Source organism: Protomyctophum bolini (genome assembly GCF_963924005.1).
Source record: "Protomyctophum bolini genome assembly, chromosome: 19".
Taxonomy (NCBI): domain Eukaryota; kingdom Metazoa; phylum Chordata; class Actinopteri; order Myctophiformes; family Myctophidae; genus Protomyctophum; species Protomyctophum bolini.
Genome location: NC_137880.1, coordinates 36,433,514 through 36,458,850, shown reverse-complemented (window position 1 = coordinate 36,458,850; position 25,337 = coordinate 36,433,514). Strand labels below are relative to the sequence as shown.

Sequence of the window (25,337 nt, the reverse complement as noted above, 5' to 3'; positions counted from 1 at the left end):
ATTAAGGCATTAGAGCTATGGACCAGAGCTAGAATATATGATTAAGGATTACTGTGATTATGGTATGCTCACATAATTGCACGTATCCCATAATTCACTAGCAAAAAAGAAAGAAGAAGGAAAAAAAAGCAAAGACGTCCGGACCCCTCTTTGGGAACCGTGGTGATAGGGGACTGAATAAGACAGTGTTTTTGTTTGTATACGGTGTACTGTACTGTACATACAGTCTTTCACTCCTCTTACCCAGACTCTGCCATGCAGTCCATCTTTGACCTCTAGAACCAGACCACAATGCAATCTAGTCCGATTAACATATAATCATATTCAGTTTTCACTTCCAACATGGCATCACTCTATCACGCTATAGCCAACATGGCTATAGCCGTCTTAGTTATTCCAGACAATGCTGCATGCCGTTGAAGGAACACCATCCTGGCATTTACAACAAACAATGGAGATACAGATATAGAGCTGGGGTTTGTGTTAACCCTATAACCCTAAGAGGGATTAAAACTACTGAACCATCTGCATGTCTTTTCATCAATTGTAGAGGCGACAGGATCAAAACCGATATGCAACATTAGCAGTTACAGGGTTTTAAACAGGTGCTTCATGAAGGTATTGCATGTGGTTCCTGACCATGCATCTAGTAAATTGGTAATGTGTTGATTTATTTATTTATTTTTATTTCCACAACTTGGAGGTCAAGAAATTCAACAGAAAAAGGGAGTTAGAATCTCAAGAGGGGGAAAAGTGCACCGGGTTGTCTGGTTGAGTCATTATTATTAGGAAATTATTAGTAGTCATCAGTGGACCATATTGGTTGAGAAACAGTGGGATGTTGTATACACATGGGATGCATAGCAAGTGTTATGAAAACACTATAGCCTAATCTTAGCCCATGTATCCCCACCCAACACAACAGTGGTCCCCAGGTGGATTCTAGGCTCTCAGCCATGGTGGTACGTGGTCCCTGGTTCACAATCAGTTGAAAACCTCTGCATTAGAACAAAAGGCTGACGTGAGAATATGGTCAGTGAAAGTCAACATAAATAATTCAAAATGCAAGGTAAGGACAAATCCAGACAGTGTCCCATGAAGTGTGTCCGTCTCATTTACAAGATCTAGTGGATTAAAGAGAATATAAGGTTCCCTCGGCTTGTCGAGTTGCTTTGCTGTGAGGCCAATCTGACCCTAAATCAGCGGTTAAGGCTTTTTGTAACCCAGACAATGGATTAAGTTGCGTAAGGTGGCGGAAGCTTGAGGCGGATCAGTGACAGTCACAGGGAATGCTGCCAACTTGATGTGACTAGACTGGTTGTTAAAGACACTGCAACTACGTCAGCATGCCTCGTACTGCAGAGCCTGTTTATATCAGATTAGCAATGTCTGTATTTTTTTTAAAGTTTTTCTTAAAAGGCTTTACCTCTATCCTCGTAAAGGGATTTAATTTGTGACATAAATTATTTTTGTAAATTTTCTTATTATTTTCTTTAGGTTTTCTGAGCTCAATTGCACCCAAAGAAACCCTGAACTTTTAACATTCAGTAGATTGTCTGTGGTCTTGGGTTTTCTGGCTCAAACAAGTGCTCTGACTTTCCTGTGGAGTGTGATGTAAGAGCCAGCAAATCCCATATAGGACAATGGGATTTTCCAGCAGATGTCACTGTTTTGCCCGTTTTCATTGCAGCTCAAAAGGCTTCACAGACACAGAGGAAATCCCAAGCAACAGAAAATCCACTCAATGATCAAGGTTCAGGTTGTTTGGGTGTAATTGAGGTCATAAAAGGATAAAACTAAATGAATATGAATGTCATGAAACCTTTTATTGACCAGAATCTGTTCAGAGCCAGGAAGAGGGTGGGGATTCTGGGGAAAGTAATTGCTGACACCAATAGTTCCTCGGCCCTCCATCACCTCCGGTAGGCTCTTCAGATCAATACGAAGCTAAAAACAGCCAGGCAGGCACTGGAACAGATCTTTCCACTCTCTGTCGGTCGGTCGCACTCACAAACCAAATCTGTTTAACTCCATACACCATCCTATATTCTGGACATGTGAAAATAAAGGCCAACATTTGGCGCAAAGTGCATGCATGCAGCTACTGTAGAAGCTAGAAGCTCACAATGTGTTGTGAGCTTTCAACCTAGCTGTCCTCACTAATAATCATGATTAAATGACAACATTGTTTTCTACTCAGTCTGTCTCTCATAGGAAGGCTGTGGGCAGTTCAGAAACCCGTCCACCAGTGACATCATCGTTAGGCAGATGTTTATTTAAACAAAAAACGTTTAGATTTTTATTATCGTGAGAACGATGGCTTCCATTTTCGCATTGCAACTTTTCAGGACTAGAAAGCCTGCAGTTTCTATTGATGATGTCAATGGTGGACGGGTTTCTGAACTGTCCACCGCCCTCCTATGAGACACAGACTGAGTAGAAAAAAAGGTGCTATTTTAACATGATTATATTAGTGAGGACCTGAAGATGGGTTGAAAAGTGGTCCTTTAACCCATTCTGACCGGGCACCCATTTTGGTGTTAGCATCATGTTATGCTTTAGCTATTGAAAAATAGCAGATCTACAAGCTCATAGCGCGCCACCGAGTGGCGCGCTACGAGCTTGTAGGTCTGCTATTTTTGAAAAATCGAAGAGCGACTGACATTTTTAGAATCTGATCTCAGGTCAGAATGGGTTAATCAGACCAGTGTGTGTCCAGTGGAAACCTCGTATGAATCTGATCTCAGGTCAGAATGGGTTAAACGTTAAGGTATAAGTGGTATGTTGGGACAGAGTTCACAATCCCACTGCATTTTTAAATACATGCATTACAGAGTGCAGAGGCTGATTTTATAATACTGCTGCGAAATCCTTCCCACGTCATTGCACATACTCTTCAGCCCTAATAATGGGTGCTTTGATTTTTACAGTGCGTGATGTAATTAAGGAGGCAATTAAGGACAGCACTCTAAATTGTCAATTCGGAGGCCTGTCATTGTATTCTTAATTACTGTTTACTACTTCAATGATTCAACATACCCAGTTGTTATAGAATCGTGATTTGGACGCATTTGTATCTCATTTTCTACAGTGTGATGTAATAGAAACAACCAGAAGAGAACCTTACCCAGAGCTTGTGCATTAATGTGTTATAGATAAGTCATTTGATTGATCCTATATAGGAAAAACCTTTAGCTGAATAGGACATGGTATAAATGGTAAACATCATATCGTTATAAGTCCAGTAAGGCTTCGTTGCTAATTTATGGTGCACTGTAAGACCTAAGAATCACTGAGTCGTATAAACCTCATAAATGTGAGCCCGCTAACGAGGTAAAGAGAAATTGATTTACTGTCCTTTCCTCTGGTGATCACTTTACTAGTTAAAACAATGAATAATCATTATGTGCTTCAGTGAAGGGGATTCCAATGAAGGTCTACTGACAACAAAACAACGTATAGATTGCTCCCCCCCCCCCCCCCCTCCATCTAAACCACCCACCAATAGGTCCTGGCTTGAGAGTTACTTATATAATATAAACGGTCACCATGAGTAACCCTACAAAGAACGGCTATAGGACAGAAAAGCCAAGATGTTTCACTGTCACCCGACAAACTGGAAGCCAAATGTGCACTAGTGTGACAGTCAGATACTGTTAGGGGATCTTTGCATTTCCCTGGATAAGGGAAGGGGGCGGTGGTAGAGGGAGGAGGAGGAGGGGTTGGCATGTATTATTCGTACCATGGCAACAGGTTTCCATATTCATGAATAACAGCTGCTGTTTTGCACTTTCTTGCTCCCAGACTCTCTCTCTCACACACACACACACACATGGCCACCATTGATATGTTTACTGTATATCAATGGTTCCCTCAAGCATTTTGATGTCAAGGACCCCCCCCCCCCAAAAAAAAAGATATGTATTTAGCTGCAGGCCCACATTTTGTACCAGGGACCCCCATATGATTTGTGATGTTCAAGATTAATCTAAATGTTTTTCCACAATTTTGAGAAAATAGCGACCCGTTGTGGGAGCTTGTAGATCGACATCATCGTCTTTGGCCTGGAGGCACTTTGTGAAAAATAAGTCAAATCAGTATACTTGGCCTTGTTAATAGCCAAACTGATTTTGATGCTATTAAATACGTTTGCTGGGGACCCTCTGGTACCCCCTCGAGGACCCCCTCTGTCTATGCCTTCAATTCATCCCCATACGAAGCTCTTTAGACCCGCCCTCTGCCTGTCAATCTGATTAAGGACAAAACACTGGTCCTTGGGGCCCTACAGTACAGAAAGAGAGCCTTCTGATTGGCTACAGGAGCAGACAGGCAAGCTGACTGAGTACACTCGCACTGAAGTGTATGACATAACAGACCTGGCACATGGAGTGAAAATGAATGTCCTGTACTCCTGTTCCCAAGTGCATGCCCCCTTGCTACTTGAATTACTTTTCTTTAAAAGCTTGACAGAGGAGACAAATGACAATGCCAAAAACGTTCAATTGCACACACAGTCACTGCACTCTCTTTTGGGGGGTTACTGTAGGACAGGTTGACTCTAAACACAACGGGGAAACGCTAATCTTCTCTGAGAGGGGTGGGAACAGCAAAGCATCTTATCGGCTGTATGTGTGAGTTAATGCAAGTTTACATAATGCATGTTTGGTTGAATGGGTGGGCACTGCAGCTAGGGGCTGCAGCTAGGGGCTCGGGCACTGCAGTTAGGGGCTGGGGCACTACAGCTATAGGGGCTGGGGCACTGCAGCTAGGGGCTGGGGCACTGCAGCTAGGGGCTGCAGCTATAGGGGCTGCAGCTAGGGGCTCGGGCACTGCAGCTAGGGGCTGGGGCACTGCAGCTAGGGACTGGGGGGCTGCAGCTAGGGGCTGGGGGGCTGCAGCTAGGGTCTGCATTTCTGCCTATACTTCCAGGTCCATATTTGTTGTCCCCATGGTCAATAGAAGTCTATGTAGGAGAGCCGCCGTTGGACTGTCCAAAATGAAGTGAACAGAGTTTGCGTAACTCTGTCTTAATCTATGGCTCTGGTATGAAACACAGTCCCTTGTGACATTCTGGATGAGTTATATCAGGCAAAATTCCCAGAGCTTACAGTAAAACATTGTGTAACTATACGTGTCACTGTGAAAGTGGTATTTAATAATACCACTCTGGCATACCTGAAGAATATGTACTGCATGGTTGGAGCCAGATGGACAATCTGCCCCCATCTATCCACCACGATAAAGAACATTATATTAGTGGTCCATGAACATGATGACAGTGCACTATAAAATGACCTGGTGACCTAAGATGACACGTCGATGTTGTCATTAAGGTCGAAGGTCATCCAATTATGTCATGGACCACTAATATTTTGTCTGCTCACTTCTTTCTCTATCCTCTCCTGATTGGATAAATGTCTACCGGTATCTGACCTGAAAATGCATTTAAAGAGCTGGGGAGACATGTATGTACAGTACATTTTACTGACAAACGCTCTAAAGCAATGATTCCTAAACAGAAAGAGCTATTTAACACTTACTGTATTTTAACAAATAAATAAATACTGCACTACTGATGACAATGACAACCGTCTCATATTCCTCTCTGCCATGCATCTGCAGAGTAAGCAGACATAAGACTCAAACAGAGCATGAGTCTACTCTGCGGGTTCTCTTTGGACATAAAGGGAAAATGTGACATTTTATGCCACATTTACAAATATCCACTGCACGGTTCTTTCATTTTTCAAGCCATTACAAGAATCCGTCACTTTCTATGTGAAAGCATACAGGTCTTTTTTTAAAGTCACAAAACGCTTTATCAATAAAACTTTTTCCTCAAATACCTCATTCGTCATCACCTGTCAGATTCTTACTGCCACTAAGTTACAATATAATCTCAGAAACCTGCAATTGAAAACAAATACCTGCTGGAAATTTGTTTTCAGAACAAAATGTTCTAACCACCCCAGGCATGTGAATATTGCTGAATAATCAAATGTAGATTTAGAGCAAAAACGTCTGTCTGATTCTTTCTATGTGAAAATGCCACTGACCAAGCTCTCTCCCTACCTAACCTCGGTCCTTCTCACTGTGCAGAACAGCTCTCTACCTACCTAACCTCGGTCCTTCTCACTCTGCAGAACAGCACACATCCAGGTCACCCTGCCAGCCAGTATAATTACTGACTCGCTGAAATTTAAGAAAGCCCATGAAGCATGTGATTTCGCACGAATCATTGTGCTATATGCCGCGTTACAGTTTATATTCGACTTATCTGCAATTAAGAAAACATCAGTTTGGGTCGTATCATCACAGACCTTCATGCACACTGATATGCATGCTAGGGGTCATTCTCGTCATGGTCCACTTGGTAATGCATTAGTTTACAACGAGCTAATTATTATTTTGTAATTGCACGTGTTCATGCAAGTCATTACAGACGTATACAATTATAATGTGGTTATTGGGGAAAGCAAGAATGAAGCAGTAACAATTTTGTATAGTAACTGTACATGGTTCTTGTAAAAATAAATAAATAACACCTTTTCCATTGTGGGATTCTTACTGGGATAAAATATTTTTTCTGGACACAATAGTGTAGTTATTGGGAACAGGGATATTTAGGTGTCTTCAAGTATCCAAATACACATTTTGCACTGCACAAATCTATTTCCACAAATCTCTTTTCTCCTGTTCTTTGCATAAAACAAAGGGAAAACGCAAAACGGTATAATAATGCATGTACAAAATTATATAAAAGGTCAAGTTGGCACGCACACAGATACAGTTCTAGCTAAACAAGCAGGCATACAGTATACGATTTGTTTTCATTCCATTCCAATTCCAAATTCCATTAATTGGAGTTAGGCTATTGGCTATAGTCCACTTGCCAGAATGTTAGAAATGTTGTAGTATGGGTCCCCAGCATGTAGAAACTGCCGGATGCTAACTTGCATATGTTGAGCAATTTTCATAGTACCACAGACGAAAAACAGTCTAAGTCCAACTTTCTTTCTGACCCCTCCACGAAAAGGCCTCGTTGTCCTGACCCCTTATCTATCATTTATACATTATGGATAAATAGTGTGGACTTAGGGCCGATTCATACTCCTATTTTAGAGCCGAATAAAAGTCTGTTCGGTGCTACTGAAAATTTCTGACGAGCCGAAATCATTTCGGCACTACAGCGCCGAAACGTCGGTAAAATAGGAGTATGAATCGGCCCTTAGACAGTTTTTCGTCTGTGGCATTCATGGCATAATATGTGACCATGCCATTAACAACCTATAGGCAAAAAAAGGTAGATCGTCATGCTTTATGTAGCATGTGACGTGTCAAACTAGGGGGTTTTCATGATGCTGAATCCATTCCAAGCATTGGTTTTGCAAAAGAAAACACTCATTGGGCTTAAAACGGCCATAGCCGTCATCACAAATGTGATGGTGTCAGCACATTGTGGCTTTACTCAACATTTCTAACATCAAACACTGGTGTACTCAACAGGTTCACAATGGGGCTCTATGGGCTGGGAAGTACAGTAGATTACTAGCCTTAGCGGTATTGGCTCACACAGGCTATAGTCTTGTGGTGTGGCGGCTAAATGACACAGCAATTACATCAATTTCAGATGAATTCTCTCTCCGTTGTGCCCTATACAAAGCCAAAGTGCAGTAAGTACGCTTTTTTAGGGACTCAGGGGAGTTAAGAATTCAGAATCTCAACAAAAGACACTTTGGGCTGTAGTTTGCGTGTCTTAAGTACCAGGTCTTAATACTTAACTTCAGACCTGGAGGTGTGATCTGGACCTGGTACTTAGACACGCAAAATACAGCCCTTTGTGTCTGTCTACATGACAAGAAAGAGACAGAGGAGAATGTGGTACAGTCAGCTGTGGCATTAAGGCCACTGTGGCCTCGGGGCATGCCGTTCTTTGAGGGGTCACAAGGCCAAACGTAGGGGCAACGACGGCCATGGACTTCGTCTGACCTCCCTGACATTCCTGGCCGAGTCTCTTCATGCATGGTGACCGTGTGACATCGCAGGAGCGTGCCTGTCTGCATCAGCACAAAACAGTCCATTGCTGCATGGGGGGATGTGTGTGCAGTGTGTGTGGGAGGGAGGGAGGGAGGGAGGGAGGGGGAGCCCTTGTGAGGGAAGAAGAATACGTAGAACCCACGCACTCACATGCTTTACAATAATTATAACGACAACCGAGACAGAAATGGAGCACGTGAGTGTGCGAGTCCTGACCATATCTTCTTAACCCAGTGTACCCTGACAAGTTATGTGTGTATTCTATCAGCTTTGTATGGATTTAAAGCCGCCTTACATGTGCTGTATGTACAGTGTAGACAAACTGTGAACTCAGCATCTGTTTAAATAACATGCTATCTAAAATACATCCTCGACGAGTCACATTTCAAATGGCAGTCCACGGTGAAATGCATATCAACTTGAATGTCCGTGATGGAAAATATCTTTTAAACCACTGGTTGGCACACAGAGTATTTGCACATACAGTACAGTACTAGATATAGCTAATTACAGGGTCTTATCACAAAAGGAATTACAGCAGGTATATTAACGGTCCTCTCACCTTGCAGTGAGGTGACAAATATGACAGACATGCTTACAGGAATTGCGGGGGGCGTTTCACAACAGTCAGTGGCATTTTGTTTCTTAAATGTGAGGATGATATGTTGTAGCTGTATTATCACGTCACATGATTCAATTTCAGTGAAGCCCTGTGACGTTAGATTATGAGAAGAACGTTAGCCGTCTGGTCCAACCTCAAATGCAAAGGTCTGCAACAGCAGCAGACCTATACGCAACTTCATTTATTTGAGCAACTGCATCCTTCAACACACTATAGTTTAAGGCCAAGCAATCTTCAAATACCATCTCTCTCTTTTATGTCTGCGCTTTGATACATGACACAACTGAGGCACAGTAGTCTAATCCTGGCAAAAAAAGGACACTGCTGGTTCCACCAGTCTGATTAATAAAGCAAGGTCAGCTTTGGTGTAAGTCTGACCCTTATGTTTAGAAGCATCTGGTGAAGCAAATTAATATTCAGTGCTGAATGAAATCGCTCAGTTGCATAATTGTCTATCATTATTCTTTACCACTGTTGAACTTGGAACTTGGATGCATATTTGCTTTTGCTGCACATCTGATCGAATATCTGGGAATCCGAATTTCCTTTCACTCCAAATTATGTATCTGTTGGAGAACAAGACAAGGCACACCTCATTCCTTTTACACTATGCCATTGTATGGCAATAATGCCATTTAGTTTGCCTCCGGAACCATGAATCTTACCAGAATCCCCCCCCCCCCCCCCCCGACTAGTTTCTTGCGTCTATCCAATGACGAATCAGACAGACGTTTTTGCTCTAAATCTACATTTGAGTATGCAGCAAAATTTAACTTTTTACATGCCTGGGGTGGTTAGAACATTTTGTTCTGAAAACAAATTTCCAGCAGGTATTTGTTTTCAATTGCAGGTTTCTGAGAGATCGTTTTCTTAGTGGCAGTAATAATCTGACAACATAAGGAGGTGATGACGAACGAGGTAATTGAGGAAAAAGTTTTATTGATAAAGCGTTTTGTGACTTAAAAAAAAGACCTTTATGCTTTCACATAGAAAGTGACGGATTCTTGTAATGGCTTGAAAACTGAAAGAACCGTGCAGTGGATATTTGTAAATGTGGCATAAAATGTCACATTTTCCCTTCATGTCCAAATAACCCCACTGAGCTGGTGAATAATTCTCTCATAAATAGAAAAAGGGAGCATTTGGGGGCAGCCATACTGAGCCAGTCATGACTTCAGAAATGGCTTAATGGAACACATGCACACAGGTAGTGCAAAACATTCATTATCATTCTCATACTGTACATTTATCACCAGCAGAAAGAATAAATAGACAATGCAAAAAAAAAAATGGAATAAACAAAATATAAAAGTTACCGCGGTGCTCATATTCAAATAAGTTGCTCCATACGACCACTCAAAATGCAGATGTCAGATTCCCCTCTTTTGTTTTCTCCTTTTTATAATTTCAATTTTCCACCCTTCTAAAGTGCATCAAAGGACAATTGCTTGAATATTATTTTGTAAACCTCTCATTTAAAAGTCCTTGATTTGTGTTTTGTTTAGCCTTAGATTTGGGTATTCTTGGCAAATTAATAAATAGAAAATAATTCAGATTGATCAATGCTACATTCACTTGTTCAGTTTTTTGGTGTTATTTCTTTAAGCTCAGAAATCGCTGTACTTTTTTACTGCACACAATTCATAGTCACGCAAGTAAATTTTCCTTTTCAGTATGCCGCTATATCCCTGATACTTCTGACAACCTTCCAGTTACAGGCTTCTCTTCGCCCTGATTTCCAAGGGCAAAGAGGTAAAGAGGAATGGCAGAGGGATTGATCGATACTAGGCAGAAAGGTGGGGAGGGTCGTCTGGCATGACTTTTACATTCTGCGGACATGGTAGCTTTGTCCCGGGGAAAAACAGAGCCCTTCTGACTTAGAGATAGAGAACAGAGAGAAATAACTATGTACAGGCCAAGGTTTCTCCATTCTCATTCAGCAGTCTTCTTTACACTATGTACACAACGACTAACACCCCGCTGCTGTTTTGTCCTCTCAGTTGGCACGCGCGACACGCGTTTCCGAGCCAATGTAGTTGAGCATTGTCTGCACGAGCTCTGGAAGGTCATAATCGTGTTTCCAGCCCCAGTCATTTCGTGCATTGTGGTCATCAAAGTTCATTGGCCAACTGTCAGCTGGAAAGGAAAGAACACAAAGTGCCGTGGCGTGTTATCTAGCAGTCATACTCAGCCATTTCCAATTTCTTAGCAGGTGAGACGCTAAATTAAACACAGGCCAGACTGGGGGGGAGACACGCGCTCTACCCATTTTAGTCACAGAGTCAACTTTAGCACTGCACCTTTAAGTTACACAACACAAGGTTCTAACATTAAAGCAGCCGTTCATTGGCTGGCATACCAATACAATATAACTACGTCGTAGGGGCTTACCGATGGCCTGTCGGACGTGGTCGATCTCATAGCTGACCTCCAGGTCGGGCAGCTGCTTCAGGACCTCCTGTGCCAGTTCCTCCGGGGTGAAGCTCATGGCGTTGATGTTGTACGTCCGCATGGTGAGCGTCTCCGCCGGCGCCTCCAGCACCTCCAGCGTGGCGCGGAGGCAGTCGTCGATGTACATCATGGGCAGCCGCGTGTCCGACTTCAGGTTGCACTCAAACTTGCCCGTTTTGACCGCGTCGTGGAAGATCTGGACGGCATAGTCTGGAGGAACACAAAGAAATATTAGCCACAATGCTTGTGATCACCATCGTGGGAAAAACGGAGACATGATACATTAAAAACATTCTCACGGACTGTAACAGAAGTTGTGAAAAGTCAACTGTTTTCAATGTCATGCAGTACAACAGGTTACAAGCTCCACTAAGTTGACCAAACTACTGTACAAGTAATGATGATGAGGGATGACAGGAGAGATGGGGTTGTTTTTAAGGAGGGGGAAACATAATAGTGCTTATCCTGTACCAGATGTACAGTACCAGAAGTGTTTATCAGCTGACCTAAAAATAAACCATGAGTCATAACAACTCTCCGGAATTAGTCCGTTGCATAAGTGACTTGTGACATGACAGGAGAGGAGGGGGTTACAGGAATAGACATAGATAAATGAAAATGGAGAACTTGTGTACGGGTCACTATCGTACAGTGTGCCCAATCTCAGACTCTCACCTGTCGTGCCGCCACCAGGCGTGGAGTCAGCAGAAATGATTCCCGGGTAACGGAGACAGCGGAAGTCCAGGCCGTAGCGATGGTGGTAGTACTGCGGAACCAAAAAGGAAAACAGTACTTTTGGTTAGACAACAACAAGCGAAGCTTAACATGAATAGTCTTGTGTATCCAAAACAGTGTTAGTCATATCGCCCAAGCGGTAACCGAGGTAACGTGCTCCGACAACTTACCTCGCCCATCAGCTCTGCGTGGACTTTGGAGACCCCATAGATGGTGCGAGGCCTCTGCACACAGAGGTCTGGAGTGGGGTTGCGGGGAGATGTGGGCCCAAACGCCCCGATTGTGCTGGGGACAAACAGACGCAGGCCGTGTTCTGCTGCAATGTCCAGGATGTTATGAAGGCCTGGAATGATGAGACAAACAGACCCGGTACGTTAGGGCATTGCACTTCACCAACACGCGTTGAATTGAAAAGCAGCTCACTCAATGTTAACCTGACTAAGGTTGTTAATTAAGCAATATTACACGAGAGGGTGTGCGTTACTGTCATTAATGGCACGCCTGCGTTGCTGCGAGAACGAGCCGAAGGCAAGTTCTGTAAGCAGCGCAGAAATGCCATTAATGACAGTAACGCACATCCTCGAGTTTAATATTGCGATTATATGACAGTTACCCTTAAAACTAAGATAGTCGCCAGAAAATCATATTTTTTTAATAACAGATGAAGCCACTACGACCACAAATGTCACAAGAAATTAGCTAGAGTCTGCTGCGCTCTGGGACAATTAGGTGTTCCATGCTAATGGTTTGAAGCACGGCTATAGAAGGCCGTTTAAAACCAATCGGATCGCTTCCTCGAAACGACCACCTGTTATAATGTCGAATCCTTCGGGATCCTAAGAGGATTAAGTTGAGACTTGGACTCACTAGTGACGCTGACAAGAGGCATATCAGCCTCACCATCAGCGCTGAGTACAGCTCTGACGTGAACTAACCAAGAGGACAGTCTCTTGGCAGAACCTTGTGTTGTACAGTATATTCCTGGCCAAATGTTGTCCAGTGATTCCATTCACCTTCATGGCAAAATAGGTAAAGAAATACAATAATTGATAGGTCACCAATATTGGTGTAATTCGTAAGACCCCAGAATCTAAGCGACGAGAGAATGACTAATAAAAGTAGACGTGAGACGAATGGACTATGAGAAAGTTATAGGCGTAAACTCACCGGTGATGTTGACAGCCCGGGCCAGAGGAACGTTGGCCTCACCGACAGCACTGAGGAGAGCACTGTAGTGAACCAGCCACGTGATGCGGTTGTTCACCACAATCTCTCTCAGGTTCTTGTAGTCCAGGATGTCAGAGTAGATGAACGGGCCTGGACGGGGGCAGAGATACAGTATTCATGACAGATTTTACAGATTTTATGTGTAGAAATCTGACCTTATATTTTATATGTTCAACATTAATATTCCATACTTCGGATAGGCAAATTTAACGTAGGGCAATTGTCAACAGAGCACATCATTTATAGTTCTCGGTATAGTTTGCGGTCTGTTACCAGCCGGGGGGGCTTTTAACAGCTACATTTATCAACTCTTTTATTAGCAGTCACTGGACATACATTCATCATACATTATGAATCGATTTGATCAATGACCCTGTTGTGTTCAAGAGAACACATTGACTTTCATTGTGTATTTGAGGCAAAGAAATCAATACCTAATCATTCCTCATTTTATAAACACACACATGGTCGCGTGAAAGGAGAATTGGAGCGTTTTAAACTGTGTTCATCCCACATGGGGGCATACCGGTATGATGCAGTTGTAACACGTTTAGGACAAATTTCAGCAAACTTTACATTATTGGCCAATATCGGAACTCCCGATATATAATAAGAGTCAATGACTGATGTGCTCATTGTGGAAGTCCCTCTCATGATCTGAACGTTCACCTCTAGAAGGAACATTTACTGATGTGCTCATTCTGGAAGTCCCTCTCTCATGATCTGAACGTTCTCCTCCAGAAGGAACATTTACTCACCACTGTGGTGAACATTTACTCACCACTGTGGAAGACGTTGTTCGGTGGCTTCCTGATATCAGACAGAATGACGTTGTTGTTCCCGAACCTCTTCCTGTAAGGCAGGGAAGACAACATTAGCAAAAAGAATTACGTAATAATTTCTACCCAACAAAGCCTGCGTCTGTCTTACAAGCATGCCAACAACAACCATTCCAGGAAATGGAAAATACATGTATGTGTGTGTCTCCACACCATGACTTACCTCAACAATCGGGCAAGTCCCACTCCCAGCTGGCCAAGGCCGCCTGCGATGAATCGAAACAGATCTCATTAGTACACAATCCTCACGTTGGAAATCATCACCTACGGGTTGTCAGTACTGGTTTCCATGGAGATTTCAGTGGAGGAGTGTGAGAATGTAAAGGTCACAGACTCACAGCACCAAACACCTACATCTCCTTGTTGTTATTTTAAATCCTCAAATTTTTATATGTCAAGGACCCCTAAGTTAATCATTTTGTGCCAGGAAACCCCCATACAAGATTAGTGTAGTTAAAGTGTTTATTTTTTTGTTTTGTTTTTATAACCGATCTACAAGCTCAATGTGAGGCGTTGTGAGCTGTTTTCAAATGGCCGAAAGTGTTTAAACTGATTTTGATGCCCCACTTTGAGAGCCACTGTTTTAAACTGCAGTCATCCCTTGATACTTTATTTACCAGCCCCATTATACAATGTAGCTTATGTTTACATCTCTGTTGAGTACATTCTGACTCTCTAAAGTTTTTATATACAATTCTTCACCAAAGCCTAAAAGCGTGATATAATAAATGACAATGTCAATAATCACAGCCATGAATATTGATATGTTGTTCTGGCTGGTGTGCATTAAACAATTTTTCCATTTTGGGCAGGTCATTATAGACAGAAATCTGAACAAAAAAAAGAATAAGAAGCTATTTTCAATAATATCGATCTATACAAGCTCACAGTAGATTGGCTATTTCCGCACAACAACACCATGGTATGATAGATAAAAGTATTTAAAACATGGCTGAAGAAGAGGTGTGTTTCTTTGCTTACCGGTGATGAGCACCTTGGGGTGGTCTGTCTCGGAGAAGGACCGGGAGTGAAAGCTGGCATCGGAGCCCGTCACCTGTCGAGGGGAGAAGCTTATGTTGCGTACGGCCACCATGATAGGCTGGCACCCACATCCTGGGGAGGCTAGGAGCGCCTGCTTGGCCACCTTGCTCAGGTTTCTGATGACAGGCATCTTGTTACCTTTGGGGGGGAAAAAAGTTCATAGCCCTCGGTCAATGATAACTTAAGTTAGATTACTTTTTTTTAGACCTATTAATGAAGTAAGCAAAGCAAAGTTACCATGTTTACCCAGGGTAACTGGACTAAGCTCAAGAACTTGTTTACAGCCAGGCCCTGCTCATAGAACATTTCATGGTATAGGGGTTCAATGCCTTGCTCAAGGGCACTTCAAAGGTGGTAATTTTAACGTGCCGGTCCGGGGATACGAACTATAGCGACCTTCCGATATCAAGACGCTCCGCAAACCGTTCGGCCACCGCTGCCCCAGTGCTTTAAGATTGAACAAAAGATATAAGCATTCCATGCAATGAAAACGTAAATGTGGTGAAGCACATGATTGTCTGACTGTGTAGATGTAGATATTTTACATAAGCATGCTGCTGTTCCGGTTTAGTTTATCAGGAAGAGGATCTTCTGTGAGTGGGACTAACAAAAAGATGTCACTGCCATCGCCTGGTGGGTTTCTTTTATTTCAATGCAACAGTTTCAAAGACTAATAGTAGCTTATTGTGTAATTATCTTATGCAGGCATCTTTCCAGACCACAGAACAAGTATAGTCCTAAGAAAAGATGCCAAAAAGTCTGTAGCCTATACTGCAGAAAGTAGCCTATAACATCATTCGATTGGTCTGCCAAGTGCAACTGCAGAATATCATGAATATGTAAGCCTACTGCGCTCTCAGCAATAATTTAATGCTGAAATAGATAAATAAATCTACTATCATTCAATGGAAATTGAAAGCGTGTCTAATGCAAACGATAATAAAGACGGAAGTCACGATTCGTATTAGCCATTTATGCGGACGCAAAATAACAGCGAGCGATCGATGCAAAGCATCGTTTTTGATTGAACTGTGCTAATTAAAGTTGCGCATAAATAATGAATCATTAACCTAATTGATTAGTTGCTATAGTCAGCCGTTCGGTGACGTCCAAACAAAACTAATTTGCATCGTAGGCCTACGCGATCACAATACTTACCGAAAGCCAAAGAACTATTAAATGCAGAAGCTTCCAAAAAAGGAAAGATAACGTACTTGACACTCAACATATAGTTATATTGCCCTGCCTTCAAAGAGAGCCAATCAGAAGTGAAGGAAGGGGCGGACATGACAGCTAGATGAAACCCCCGCTGGGTGTTGAATTTGGCAACACAATTCTAAAGGATCAGCACTTCATTTGAGTTCTGCTGCTTGAGCACTTTAGGAGCAGGGCCTGGCTGTAAACAAGTTCTTGAGCTTGGACAAACCAGAGAGTCCCTCCCGGCCATCAGAGTAGCCTATTATTATTATAGGAATCAATCATACAACGTTGTGATATATAGCTATAAATAAATAATAAGTCACACGTTGTGAATTCATTTTCTCGGAATAAATAACGCAATAAGTTGCCTTCTAGTGTGTGTGTGTGGCAACATCCTTTTGCTTGCGCATCACCGCGTCTGCATGTGGCATCTAAAGCTGCATCGTTGCCAAGGTTGTGTAAGAGACTAATAGCTGTATATCGTGTTTTCATTTGCACTGCATGCATCGGCCAGTGGTTCACAGAATGAAATGTCCCGTTTTACTTTACTGAGTCTGAGGCTGATGATTTCCAATTATGCGGCCTGCTAATTTTAGGCCTAAATCTACTGATTGCGATACATTCTGTAACAACCAACTCTTTTATTGGCTTATTTATTTTGGCTATTATAGCCAATGATCTATAGCGGCAGCCTAATATATTAATGATGATTTAACGTGAATCAATGAACTGAGCCCGTCTGAGCGCATTTTAAGCAGAACATTGTCTCGGCATAAAACTTAACATCACCAGTCAGTCACAGACTCACAATGTATAACTTGCTTCACTAAAAAGAGCTCATAATGGTTCCCTTTTAGGCACCATTAAAAAAAATGTTGAGCTGCAAATAAGCCTATAGGCCTATGGGACAAACTGTGCCCCAAAAAAAGAGGCTATATATACAGTACATGCATGCGTAATAAAACAATACAAGATCCCACGCAATTGGAATAGCTGTGCGAGTGTTTTCTTTTCTTTCTGTAGTTTAAAAAAAAAACACAATTATTTATTAGTTTTACTTACCAATAGATGTCTTTTAGTAGAAAATGAAACAATTAAGCGTCCTCTTTCTTTGTCCGCTTCCCCTGTGCGCTGTAGAGATACGGGATGCTGCCTGCCAGTGCCTGCCTCCTCACTTTCAGTTGGTCCTGTCACTGACTCGCTATAGAGAACAGGCTTACAACTGCTGACTCGTGTACACGTGTGTTATCTTAGACTAGTGTTGCATCAGCTCTGCTCGAGTTATATATCACCGGCCATCTGCTTTCACCGGCCTCGCTCCGATTGGACGAACCTCGGAGGTGCGGTCGGGTCTGCACACACCAGGCCACTCCCACTGTGCGTCACACACCGCCGGAGAGGTGACGTGACGCACAGTATAGGAGTGGTCTGTGAAGAGGCTCAACTAACAAGGGGACCGCTTCACTTCAACCGCTTGGCGCTTTTTATTGCCTGGCTGGCTGGCTCAAGACCAGGAGCCAAGAACTTAAAGAAGGACCTAATAATAAATTATATCAATGCAATAAAAAGTGAGAGAATAAAAGCAAAAAACTCCCATAAGTACGACGAGGAGCCGTCGACCTTATATACCACACGCCGACTAGACACAAGCCTGTAGTGTACTGTTACTGTACCAAAGTCTGTAAATGGGAAAGGTTTTGGCTTGGATGTTAAGGGCTTAGGAAACACCCCAGAAATAGATTTAAGTAATGTGTTGAAGGGAACATTCAGTGCATCTCAACTAACTCTCAAGCCTATACCTGAGAGGAGAGAGAGAGAGAGAGAGAGAGAGAGAGAGAGTCTTCTTTGACTTTGTGTAAAAAAAAAAAAATGCAATGTTTTCATAACCAAATCCACTATGTAAATGAGTGTGTTAATGTTAATGTCTAACATCCCTAATGTTAAAAAACATGTAGGCCTAGTAGTGGTTCTACAAAATCCAGCTGACCTTACACTGGCACTGGCAGAGCAATAACATCCAAGACAACGTCACATGCCTATAAAAAACTAGCCTACGCAAATGAGGGGGAAAGAAAATCAATAATAAATACAGGCTTAAGCTGAATAATAATAGAAATTAGTGGGTGGACTCAAGGCAAGAGAAGATGAAAATCGATGGAACAGCATATCTTAATGTCCATACATTATAACATAATACACCATAACTCATTTAAAACTGCAGCATGCCTTTATAATTATTCTTCAGCTTTGACATTAACAAGCTCATGCATGCCTCCTTTGTTTGAGTTTTCCCTTGATAAACACAGGAGGTCTGGCAACTTGTGTTTACCAAGGGACAAAAGACGAGATGTGCAATTGTGCATTTCCACACCCTCGTATGACTTTCATGTGTGTTTGTATTAGATAGAGGTGTTACGTCTGACACTGGCTCTCTCTAGCATTAGCACGGAGGAGGGTTGGCTTTAGGTGCATGGGGCGGGCAGGTGAGTGGTGGACAGAATCCACACCCACATCCCATCATCACTGCATATAGGAATAGTACGCATGACGTGCGTCACTCTAAATAATCAGTGCAATATAACCTGACACCATCGTTTCCCTGGGAGCTGGAAAAAACCCAAGGTTGCTCTCCAGTGGATGGCATCTGCATAGCCCGCTATTGCCCCCAAACCATTTGGGGCAATAGATGTATGGCTCGTTTGTTTTGGATGAGTTCGTGTCAATGACCTTGGGAAGTTGGAACAAGTCATGTGGTCCTCTGTCTCTTCTCAATCATACAGAGGCAATATAAGATCAGAGAACACTATTATTGAGGCAACCTGACAGAAAGTGGGGCGGCAGTAGTTACATCAGAACTTGTCTATTAATAAGCAATATGTGTCATGTATGACTGTGAACAATGGTCTCCTGAGTCCTCGCCCCCAAACAACCACATGATCACTTTTACGTAACTCTTAACGTATATTATATAGTAAATGTACTGTACTATACCTGCTTATTCCCTATTAGCTAAAAGTCCTGTTTAACATTAAAACAGTCATAGAGTCATTGATATAGTATATAATCAGGAGGCAAAAAGGGCATGGCTTCTTCATAAAAAGCCATGCTCTATAAACATCTCTCTGTCATATGCGTCGGTTGGGCAGGTGACTGTTGCCATCTACTCCTCAATCACTATCAGAGGGTACGTTGTGTCACAGTTGATTGAAACTGAAGTCAGGAGAAAGCAGCGAGGTGTTCGGTTCGGCAGTGAGGCCAACTATATCAGGACAGGGCATGATGGTGCAAGAGAACAGCAAGGAAAGGAAAGGTACTATGTTTACCCAGGGTAAATGGACTAAGCTCAAGAACTTGTTTACAGCCAGGCCCTGCTCACAGAACATTTCATGGTAGAGGTTCAATGCCTTGCTCAAGGGCACTTCAGCGGTGGTAATTTTAACGTGTCGGTCCGGGGATACGAACTATAGTGACCTTCCGATATATCAAGACCGCTCCGCAAACCGTTCGGCCACCGCTGCCACATACTGGCATACTGGCCTGCTATCAGGGATGACTGTCTAGTCAAACTTGAATCACAGCCAGTGTCACTGGGCAGTGACAGATGTCATGAAATCACAATCTCCCCCCCAGTATATTTGTACATACTGTACTCTACAGTACAGTACAGTACACAGAAGGTGTCCTTTGCATCTATCCCATTTTAACTATACCAGTAATAGGAGCAGGCAGTCAAATAGTATTCAGTATATTTTATGATGAAAAACAAATATGTACAAAAATGGAAATACATTTAAAACACTGGTGATGACCTTCAAGCCAATCAAGGTCAATTCACACAAATGTGTTTTATTTAGATAGCATGTTGTTCGGACAGGATTCTAGGTTTGATGTTTACCTGGTATCCTCTAGTCACTTTGTAGCACAAATTAGTTTTCTTTGCACTGTAATTACTTGACCACTTCACCCTGCCGGGTTCATGCCACTTAGTCCAATTTAAGTCGCTCGAGATAAGACTATCTACTAAATGCTAATACATTGTATAAGAAGAAAAAAAAAATATATATATATATTCCCCAGGGCTTAAAGCCAAAAACAACCCCAAGACTAAAAAGGTTTTTTTTTTGCAAATCTGCACTGATCTCATTAAATGACCCCTATGAGATCCCCAGGACTGAGAACTTTAAAGCCCAACACACACCGTCTGTGAAGCGGGTAACGCAGCGACGCGGTACAGAATATAGAACAGCAGGCGTATCGGAGCGTCAGGCGAGGCATGAACGCGCGCCAGCGCGTGTCGGACGCCGCCGGTGTGCGATAGGTTAATTGAAAATAACGGAGGTGGCTGTTTTGACACGCGGCGTTCGCAGACGGTGTGTGTTGGGCTTAAGCCCTGAATCCCTGAGTGTAAATCATTTTCAATAATCAATGTTTACACATTTATGATCTGTAGCGCTGAACAAAAAACTGGATATTAGGCGTTTGCACTTAATGTGAATAAGCAGAAACAAAAGTACAAAAGGTGCATTTGCACAAACATCTTTTAATCGCTTAAAAAAACATTTAAAAGCGCTTTCGCACAATTATACCAATTAGTGATAATGAAAGGAAGTCGGGCTATTTCACATTTGCTTCATAAATTATGTTCCAGTAGTAATAAGGCATTGCACCGATCAAAGATACAATAAGAAGAAGAAGAAAAAGAAAGTGTCAGGGACAAAGTGTCAGTATTTGTATCTCCCAGTATTGTCCTACTGTATGCAGGCCTACATTTTAAACATGAATCACTTTGGAGCAAGAACTATAAAAGAAGAAATTATATATATATTTCTTGGCTAATAAGTCATATACTGTATGCCATTACATTATAATAATTGTCCTGTCCTGTATAACTAAAAGTATAAATGAAAAACAGCATCTATATTTTTATTTATTTTAGAAACGCTTTTTACTCAAGATAAAAGCTGATTATGTCATTATGTCCATGTGTGTCCCAGCCCTATGGAATGTATGTAATTCATGTGCTAATGGAAACACATCTATGGGCACTTTGGTAGATTTCTGTTTTTGCTCCACAGAAATGTCCCCATTTTGTTATTATCTTAGCAGCTGGAAAGTGCAATGTGTGTGTAAAGCAGCAACAATGCACTAGATTGGCTGTTGTAGAAGGTGAGTGGGCCCACTATTGGGCCGTGTGAGGTCAGGTGACAGGTGGAGAGGTGATTCTGGTGGAATAAAAGACGTGTGTCCACAAACCAGCGTGTCTTTGTTTAGATTCTGCACGCATAGCGCGTCAGTTGGTTCACCAAAAAGAGGTGAAAAACACTGAAATACACTGGCATTGGCAGATTTGGATTCTCTCGCCCATTTGCTTACTATGTGGGTCAAATACAACATGCGTTTGTCACTCTGGGACGCAGGGGAGGGGGGGGCCCTTCAAGCTTCAGGGCCCCCAGGGGCCCTCAGAGGCTAATCCAGCCCTGTGAAAACATATTTAAAATATTGTTTTGATGCTCATCATCATATCGACCATAGAAAGTATCAAGTTGGTATTTATTTTTAGCGTGTGCATTCCATAGGGCTGGATTACACATGGCATAAACTTTGAGAACCTTGAGTAAAATATGAACCATTTCTAAAAATATATATATATTTTTTTCTTTTAGTTATAGAGGGCATTATAATAATGTATTAGGTTAAGGCATATAAGGCTTATTATTAGCCAGGGATCTTTTTTTAAACTATCCCTCTTCTTACAAAATTATAGTGGAATTATGTTTTAAAATTGGAATTGGAATGATATAGTGATACTTTACAGAAACCGATGAAAGCAGGAAAACTGTAGTTTACACACGCATACAGTAGAATAGTATATAATCCTGGCTGCAACGCAGCCAATGAGATATGTTCATTTTATTACGGTGGCGCTTTCACATTCATAACTTTTATTTTTGGTCATGTTGGCAACAATACATGGCACGGACTTAAAGAAATTAGTGTTAGATAGATACACAAGAAAAGAAAAATAGTATATTAGTACCACTTTATGTTTTATATATATATATATACAGTAAATTAAATTCCTTTGGATAAAAAGGTGACTTTGTTTTCAGATAACATTAATGTAAACAACAGTGATGCAAATAGCCTGCATCCTGCCTCACTAAATTGAGGAAGGACGCAATCATGTCACCCTCCGGGGGTCCTGGGGTGCAATACTGTACTCAGTACTGTAATCTTAACGTTGTTGAAGTAAGACCACCCCTGGGTCCCGGGACATTACATTGAAAACCTATTTACATCACTGCGACAAAATAGCAGGCATTTATTTTGTTCAATCATACACTTGTGTGTGTGACGTATGTACACACATGCACAAGATGATCTCGATTTAAGAAATTAAAAAAGATGATATTTTTAGCAAACATATTTCTGGGTTCCTTCTCTGTTAATGACTTCAAACCTAAGCTTTCATATTAGTCTCATTTAGAAAATATTTTTGGTCTTCAACACCGGGAGCAACAATGTTGGAAATAACAAATTAAAATAACACCATTTTGAATTAATCATTTTTTTCCAGCTGTTGAACATCGTTTATACACTTACACTTTAGGGTCTCAAAAAATAGAATCAAGGGTGCAAAAAATATTTTGTAATATAATTTCTGGAATGTAAACATAATGATCTGAAGTACTTAATCCACATTGTAATAGCACTTCGTAATATCATCCCAATGTGCCGAAAAGACACATACTCCTACCAGTACCGTATGTATGGTGTATGTTGCACTATACTAGTATACCGTCCCAGAAAAATAAAAAATCAGACCGGTCTGAAGTGAGTGATACTGTATTGTAATCTCCCTGGCCTGTACGTGTGTGTGTGTGTATTTTGTTAAAACACCATTTAATCAGGACGCAACATTTTGGCCGTGAGCGGCCTTCATCACCTGATGACTCCCGAAACGTCGCGTCCTGATTAGAATGGTGTTTAAACAAAAGAAACACTGTTGGAGCAAGGACTGCGTGCGGACTTCTCCTTCTCTGTATGCATCTACCTTTTGTCCAGCACCAGCAAGCCACCTGCTTTTTAAAATATTAGTATACCCTCCGAAAAATCCTAGGACACACCACTTACCAGTGGTGTTGCCACAGTCACTCTGAAAAGCATGTATTATTAGTCTGCAAAGTGTTAGTTTATGGCGCCCTTACTGTTGGCATGTCATTAGGCGATACTCTTTTAACCCATTCTGAACGGGAACCCATTTTGGTGTTGGCACTATGTTTGCTTTAGCTATTGAAAAATAGCAGATCTACAAGCTCATAGCGCGCCACCGAGTGGCGCACTACGAGCTTGTAGGTCTGCTATTTTTGAAAAATCGAAGAGCGACTGACATTTTTAGAATCTGATCTCAGGTCAGAATGGGTTAATCAGAACAGCGTGTGTCCTAGTGGAAACCTCGTATGAATCTGATCTCAGGTCAGAATGGGTTAAACATTTTCCAAAAAAAAATAGAGGATCCAAGTACAGCACAAGCTTGCGATGGGCTGTTTAGAATTTCTGAAAGCGGAAACAGTGGTTTAACAATGTGAACATTTTCAGAGCATACCTATTTACACGCACCTCGACAGTGAGTGCAGGGCCAACAAGGCAATCATGGAAGGAGGTATACTATAGGGCCCGCACACCATTCTTAGTTTTGGTAAAGAATTACTTTATTGAATAAACGACCACGTGTCGATCTTAGTAGATCTTCGTCAGGCCATTCGTCTACTAAGATCTAAACGTTGTCGTTTATTCAATAAAGTAATTCTTTACCAAAAGAATGGTGTGCCTACCTCCTTCCATGACAATGTTAACATTCACGGAAGCATTTCATGCATCGCAAACAAAGTTCTCTTGAAGGTAGGCCAGGTGTCATACGAGAATATTCAATTAATGCGTAACGTGACGCGCCAAAGGAACTCTCAAACTAGTGTTGTGCTAAATAACTTGATGTGAATGCGTACAGTACACACACCCGTACACCCGAGTTATACTTGGTTGCACACCGAAGATACTAGCTGATCTAACAGGTCCATATTGACGATACTAGCTGATCTAACAGGTCCATATTGGCGATACTAGCTGATCTAACAGGTCCATATTGAAGATACTAGCTGATCTAACAGGTCCATATTGACGATACTAGCTGATCTAACAGGTCCATATTGACGATACTAGCTGATCTAACAGGTCCATATTGACGATACTAGCTGATCTAACAGGTCCATATTGACGATACTAGCTGATCTAACAGGTCCATATTGAAGATACTAGCTGATCTAACAGGTCCATATTGAAGATACTAGCTGATCTAACAGGTCCATATTGAAGATACTAGCTGATCTAACAGGTCCATATTGAAGATACTAGCTGATCTAACAGGTCCATATTGAAGATACTAGCTGATCTAACAGGTCCATATTGAAGATACTAGCTGATCTAACAGGTCCATATTGAAGATACTAGCTGATCTAACAGGTCCATATTGAAGATACTAGCTGATCTAACAGGTCCATATTGAAGATACTAGCTGATCTAACAGGTCCATATTGAAGATACTAGCTGATCTAACTGGTCCATATTGAAGATACTAGCTGATCTAACAGGTCCATATTGAAGATACTAGCTGATCTAACAGGTCCATATTGAAGATACTAGCTGATCTAACAGGTCCATATTGAAGATACTAGCTGATCTAACTGGTCCATATTGAAGATACTAGCTGATCTAACAGGTCCATATTGAAGATACTAGCTGATCTAACAGGTCCATATTGAAGATACTAGCTAATCTAACAGGTCCATAATTGTAGACTGGCTATTTTTCGGTGCTCGACACTCAAGCTCAACAAAGTATAAATCCAGCTTAACCCATAATTTTAGGCCCGACATCGAAAAGGAAAAAAAAAGTCTTCTAAATCATGACAGTTTTCTGAAATACCCATGTTTCTATATCAGTCGTTCTCAAGAATTGGCCGTCGACCCCAATCTGAAAAGATGTTGTTCCAGCCAGGAAACCCCCAGAAGCAAAGATTTGAGTTACAATGTAGGCATTTAGCAGACGCTCTTAATCCAGAGCGCCTTACATTAAGCAAGAAAAAAAAGCATGGCAATACATCACATACATAAAGTTCGCTCTGAAAG

General features: G+C 41.8%; 1 protein-coding gene across 1 annotated transcript; it reads right to left on the bottom strand.

The window, feature by feature from the left end:
* Nucleotides 1-9,578: 9,578 nt before the first annotated feature.
* Nucleotides 9,579-17,429, bottom strand: tdh (L-threonine dehydrogenase). Its single transcript, XM_080790274.1, has 9 exons — nt 17,215-17,429; nt 14,893-15,090; nt 14,075-14,117; nt 13,854-13,924; nt 13,013-13,162; nt 12,016-12,188; nt 11,786-11,876; nt 11,051-11,320; nt 9,579-10,795 (listed from the first exon to the last, which is right to left on the bottom strand). Exons 2-9 carry the CDS (start codon nt 15,080-15,082, stop codon nt 10,656-10,658), a joined length of 1,128 nt encoding a protein of 375 aa, XP_080646400.1. The 5' UTR covers nt 15,083-15,090; nt 17,215-17,429; the 3' UTR covers nt 9,579-10,655.
* Between the last annotated feature and the right edge of the window lie 7,908 nt (nt 17,430-25,337).